The sequence below is a fragment of the Oncorhynchus gorbuscha genome, linkage group LG16 (genome assembly GCF_021184085.1).
Source record: "Oncorhynchus gorbuscha isolate QuinsamMale2020 ecotype Even-year linkage group LG16, OgorEven_v1.0, whole genome shotgun sequence".
Taxonomy (NCBI): Eukaryota; Metazoa; Chordata; class Actinopteri; order Salmoniformes; family Salmonidae; genus Oncorhynchus; species Oncorhynchus gorbuscha.
This window is the reverse complement of record NC_060188.1, coordinates 26,186,659-26,190,886: the sequence shown is the minus strand read 5'-3', so window position 1 is coordinate 26,190,886 and position 4,228 is coordinate 26,186,659. Positions and strand designations below refer to the sequence as shown.

Sequence of the window (4,228 nt, the reverse complement as noted above, 5' to 3'; positions counted from 1 at the left end):
TGACACCGCACAAAACGCCTTCTGTTCCACAACTTTGCTTGACCGGTTCAGGTTGCATTCTTTTGCATCATTGAACTGCAAGTCTTTACCTCCCTGAGACACACGACCCAACTTGTGGTTTACACTAAGGACTGATGCAGGGTAATTGACCACCCTGATAGGTCATTACTGATTTAGTTGGAGAGAAATTAGGTGGCACAGTCCCATCTTCCCCAGACCTAAACATTTAGACAAACAATGACTTGGCTGAATTTTTTTATTTTATTGGGTCAGCTTTGATCATGCATAGGACAAACAAAACACAAGTGCTTTTATACAGGAAAACAAAAAGACCAGTTGCTTTATATGCACTATAAAAATAATAGTTTAAATCATTCAAAACCTCAGTTTAGATCAACTAAAAAGAGCAATGGTACTTTACTAGCATTTACAACTTTACCTCATAATGGTACTATGACACTTTCAGGCTACAAGTTCAACCTTTGATCAGTGACCTCTGGGTGGGTGACCTCCACAGGGACTCGCTCTGTAGGGCAGGAGGAGTGAGGGGGCTTGATGCTGAAGAGGTCACGCAGGTTGACCTCCGAGTCGACAAAGTGGGGGATCTTGCGCTCGTTGAAGAGGCCTGAGAGGTTAACCTCAACCTTGGCCCGTCGTGACACCCTCATGCGCAAGGCAAAGAGGCGCCGCAGGTCGTCCTCCACCAGGGGCAGCTGGTGGCCTTCCAGACGTTTCTGCCAGGCCTTCTTGGGCCGCTTGCGCTTCTTCTAGAGAGAAAAACACGATGGGACAGAAATTAGAGGTATAAAATGGTCTAGGGGAACAATTCACCACTACAACTGTTCAGAAGAGTCATTAACTCCCAACTGCCCAGTAGACAGGAAGCCTATATTAGGAATTCAGTTCCTGTAGGGGCTTCAGAGCTAAACAAGAGCGACATTGTGTGAGTAACCACCCCTTCCCTCGAGCCCCACTATGCCCAAAGCTGCTATAGATTCTGCCAGACATCTAAAGGATGCTGCTCTCAAATGGTTCAAAGACATGGTTCAGGGCCACATACAGATCAATGGTCACCTGGCCAAAGCCACCACAGTAGACCCACTGTTGGCTCAAGCCCACAGGGGATAGACTGACTAAAGCCATGCTTACCTTCTCAGGGTTGGCATCTGGGTCATGGTGAGCCAGGTGTCTGCTTAGGCTCTCCTGTGAGATTGAACAGTGATGTGTCACGACAACAATGGCATACAAACAGTATGACAGCAGCAAAGTATGAACATCAATCTATTCTAAACATTTATACTGTACCAGCGCCACAATGGCAAACATCTCTGTCCACCACATGGACAAATGTTTATCTTGGGATTCAAATTCAATTCTGTCCATGGGGAGGCAATGGAAAATAAGCCACTAGTAGTTACTTGACTAGACATTCAGTGAAAGAAATTCATGAGGCTGCTTTGCATGCAGTGATTAAAACCAAACTGCACATACCACCGTGTAGAAGACACGACAGTTATGGATGTGTGTTCATAGTTTAGACAGCTGACTAATGGACGTCAGAAAGAGCAGGCTGAAGAGGAGAGGCGGTTTAGCACCCCCCCCCCCCCCCCCCCCAGTCTTACTCTGACTGCCCATAAGGGCTACAGTACATACCCGCATGGCAAAGGTTCTGGGGCAATCGGGGAAGCAGCAATGGTACTTGAGGAGCTGCAGGTGGGCCTTGCGGATGTGGTGCTGCAGGTTGAAGGTAGTGGAGAAGTAGGCCTTGCAGCCACTGCTGGGGCACAGCAGGACAGGCTTCCGCAGGGCGTGGGTTCGCTTGTGTCTACGCAGAGAGTCCACATGCTTAAACACCTTCTGGCACAGCTTACAGGTGAATGTGGCTGCAGGGACAGGAGAGAGGCAAATGTCACTACTCGATTCCTGCCCAACAAGTTGTCCATTAGCCAAAACAGATGGCATGAGCAGGCAGCTGGTGGCATAGTAAACGGTATGAATGTTTGACACTGAAGGTTACCAATAAAATAAGCTTCCCCTTAAATTACTAATCAGCTAACGCATCATAAGCAGTTTCTCAAACACTGTCACACTACAACTAGCAGGATACAAGGCAGGACATATACAGAAGTGGTAGAAGATGAGGAAAAACAGAATACTAAATGTGAACAATTACATCCGACAATAGTTTTCAGAGAGTGTGAAGGCAGGTTGGCCTGACACAGTAAGTTATTATTTTCATAATCCTTCAGTAACAGCTCCAATGAAGGGGGTTTGGTGGTGGGGTGCATACCTGGGTGTTTAGCCATGTGTTTGTGCATTTTCCCCCAGGTTTGTTCAAAATGATTGCATTCAGGCTGTGTGCAGAGGTACCCTGCAGAGTGGGAGAGACATGGGCAGTGTTAAGTTAAGTGACATGACAACTGCTACCATCCCTTTGATAGGATTGATACAAAATGACTGCTCATTTTTGGGGGGGATTTACGCAAGAAACGTACAGCAATAGAAGACTGACAAACTTGCAAAGGGACAAACCTGCATGTTTCTTCTCGTGGGCTTTGCGAGCGACATTGGTGTCAAACGTGACTCCACATCCTCTCTTCGAACATCTGAGAAAACCAGGGACAGAATAATTCAACCATTAATCCGAGACATGCATTCACTTGCATTTTAAATAGAGAGTATGCATCAGCTTGTGCATCAGTTTAGGCCTTATGCAGTATTCAAAGGCTGTAAGGCCTACAGGACCATTACAAGATTGTGACTTACTTGAAATTAGAAGATATTCCATGCTCCTTCAAATGTAATTTATACACCCTCCGTTTCTTGAATGTCAATAAGCAATTTGGAAAATTGCACTGCACATGGGGACAATTAAGCAAGTAAAAATGACATTCAGCCCGTTTATACGGTAAGGGAAATGGTTCCCTATAAATTAATTGCAAGAACCCATTTCATAGTAACGTGGTTATTCGGCGACATCTGGTGGACTAACCTTAAAGTACTTATCCTTTTCTCCGTGGGCATAATGGACGTGTCTCTTCAACTTGTCCGCGGTGAAGAAAGCCTCTGTGCAACCCTCAAAGGTACATCTGTTGGGTGAAAAAAATATACTAGTGTACGTGAAGTTTTTCAAAGCCTAACCCATGGGTAGGAAATTAAATGTAAACTGAAATTAACCGACCTGAATTGTTTCACCCCGGTGTGGCCAAGTGCGTGGCGGCTCAGGTGAGATTTCCGTGAGAAACGACGGCCACAATCAGCCACGTTGCATTGAAAAGGTTGCTAAAAAACAAGAACCAGTAGGGTTATAAATGATAGCGTAAACTATCTTTAACTAATCATAAAAGGCTCAAACTTCAGAAGTAAACTTTGCCATTCGAACTATTTCGCCACATTTATGGCAGAAGCCTACGCACTTCTGCACATTTTTTCACACGAAATTTATTAACCCGGGGATAAGGTTACATCCACATGAACCATAGTTGAACTCGAGTATGACTCAAATATCAGCCATGTCCCCATAAAATATTTACCGCTCCCGTGTGCACGGTCTCGTGCTCTTTCAAACGCCACTCCCGTTGGAACGTCGCCCCACAATCAGCATGGTTGCAGTTGAAAAGCTGTTGTCGAGGATCCGAGTCCTGTTTGTGGGCTACCCCGTTCATTGTCTACTGAAAACAGTCGTCTATTCGGTTGCACACTGTCAATCAAGATGAAACTGCACCCCGCGCCAACTACTCTTGTAGCCGCGGAGAGTGCACTAAGGTTAATTGACCCAGGTTGCACCTGTGCCGAATTAATTGCTTAATTCGGGTGTCAGTATTTGCAGTGAATGGCCGTGTTCCAGGCTGACTGGTTGCAGACATGTCAGATCGCACAATGCCTTAGGTGCATTCAGTTCGCATGAACGTTTGATACGCTGCGGGACGGTTTGTACTGAACGACACGATTCCCCAAAATGTTCTTGAGCAGACTTTGAGGTACGTTTGGTGGGTGTGGCTTGAAGCAACGAGTGACGCCTTTAAAGGCCAGTGGCCATACTGACAGCGTTCCCAACCCATAAACCAACCCCTACCCGTTTTTCAACCGGTCGTTCAGTACGGCACTGTTTCCGTTCAATTGAACATTCCAGACCGTAAACACATACAGAACGCAGCCCATGTTAGCTCAAACAATATATATATATTTTAGAAATCAACAGATCCCCACTGTTCAGCATCTATTCAAC

At 45.8% G+C, this 4,228-nt stretch overlaps 1 protein-coding gene across 1 annotated transcript; it reads right to left on the bottom strand.

Moving 5' to 3' along the window:
* Positions 1–244: 244 nt before the first annotated feature.
* Positions 245–3,895, bottom strand: si:dkey-208k4.2 (P43 5S RNA-binding protein-like). The gene is made up of 9 exons (XM_046306889.1): positions 3,534–3,895; positions 3,182–3,282; positions 2,993–3,089; positions 2,767–2,855; positions 2,533–2,606; positions 2,291–2,371; positions 1,654–1,883; positions 1,150–1,203; positions 245–767 (listed from the first exon to the last, which is right to left on the bottom strand). The coding sequence occupies exons 1-9, from the start codon at positions 3,663–3,665 to the stop codon at positions 468–470; spliced, it is 1,158 nt and encodes a 385-aa protein (XP_046162845.1). The 5' UTR covers positions 3,666–3,895; the 3' UTR covers positions 245–467.
* Between the last annotated feature and the right edge of the window lie 333 nt (positions 3,896–4,228).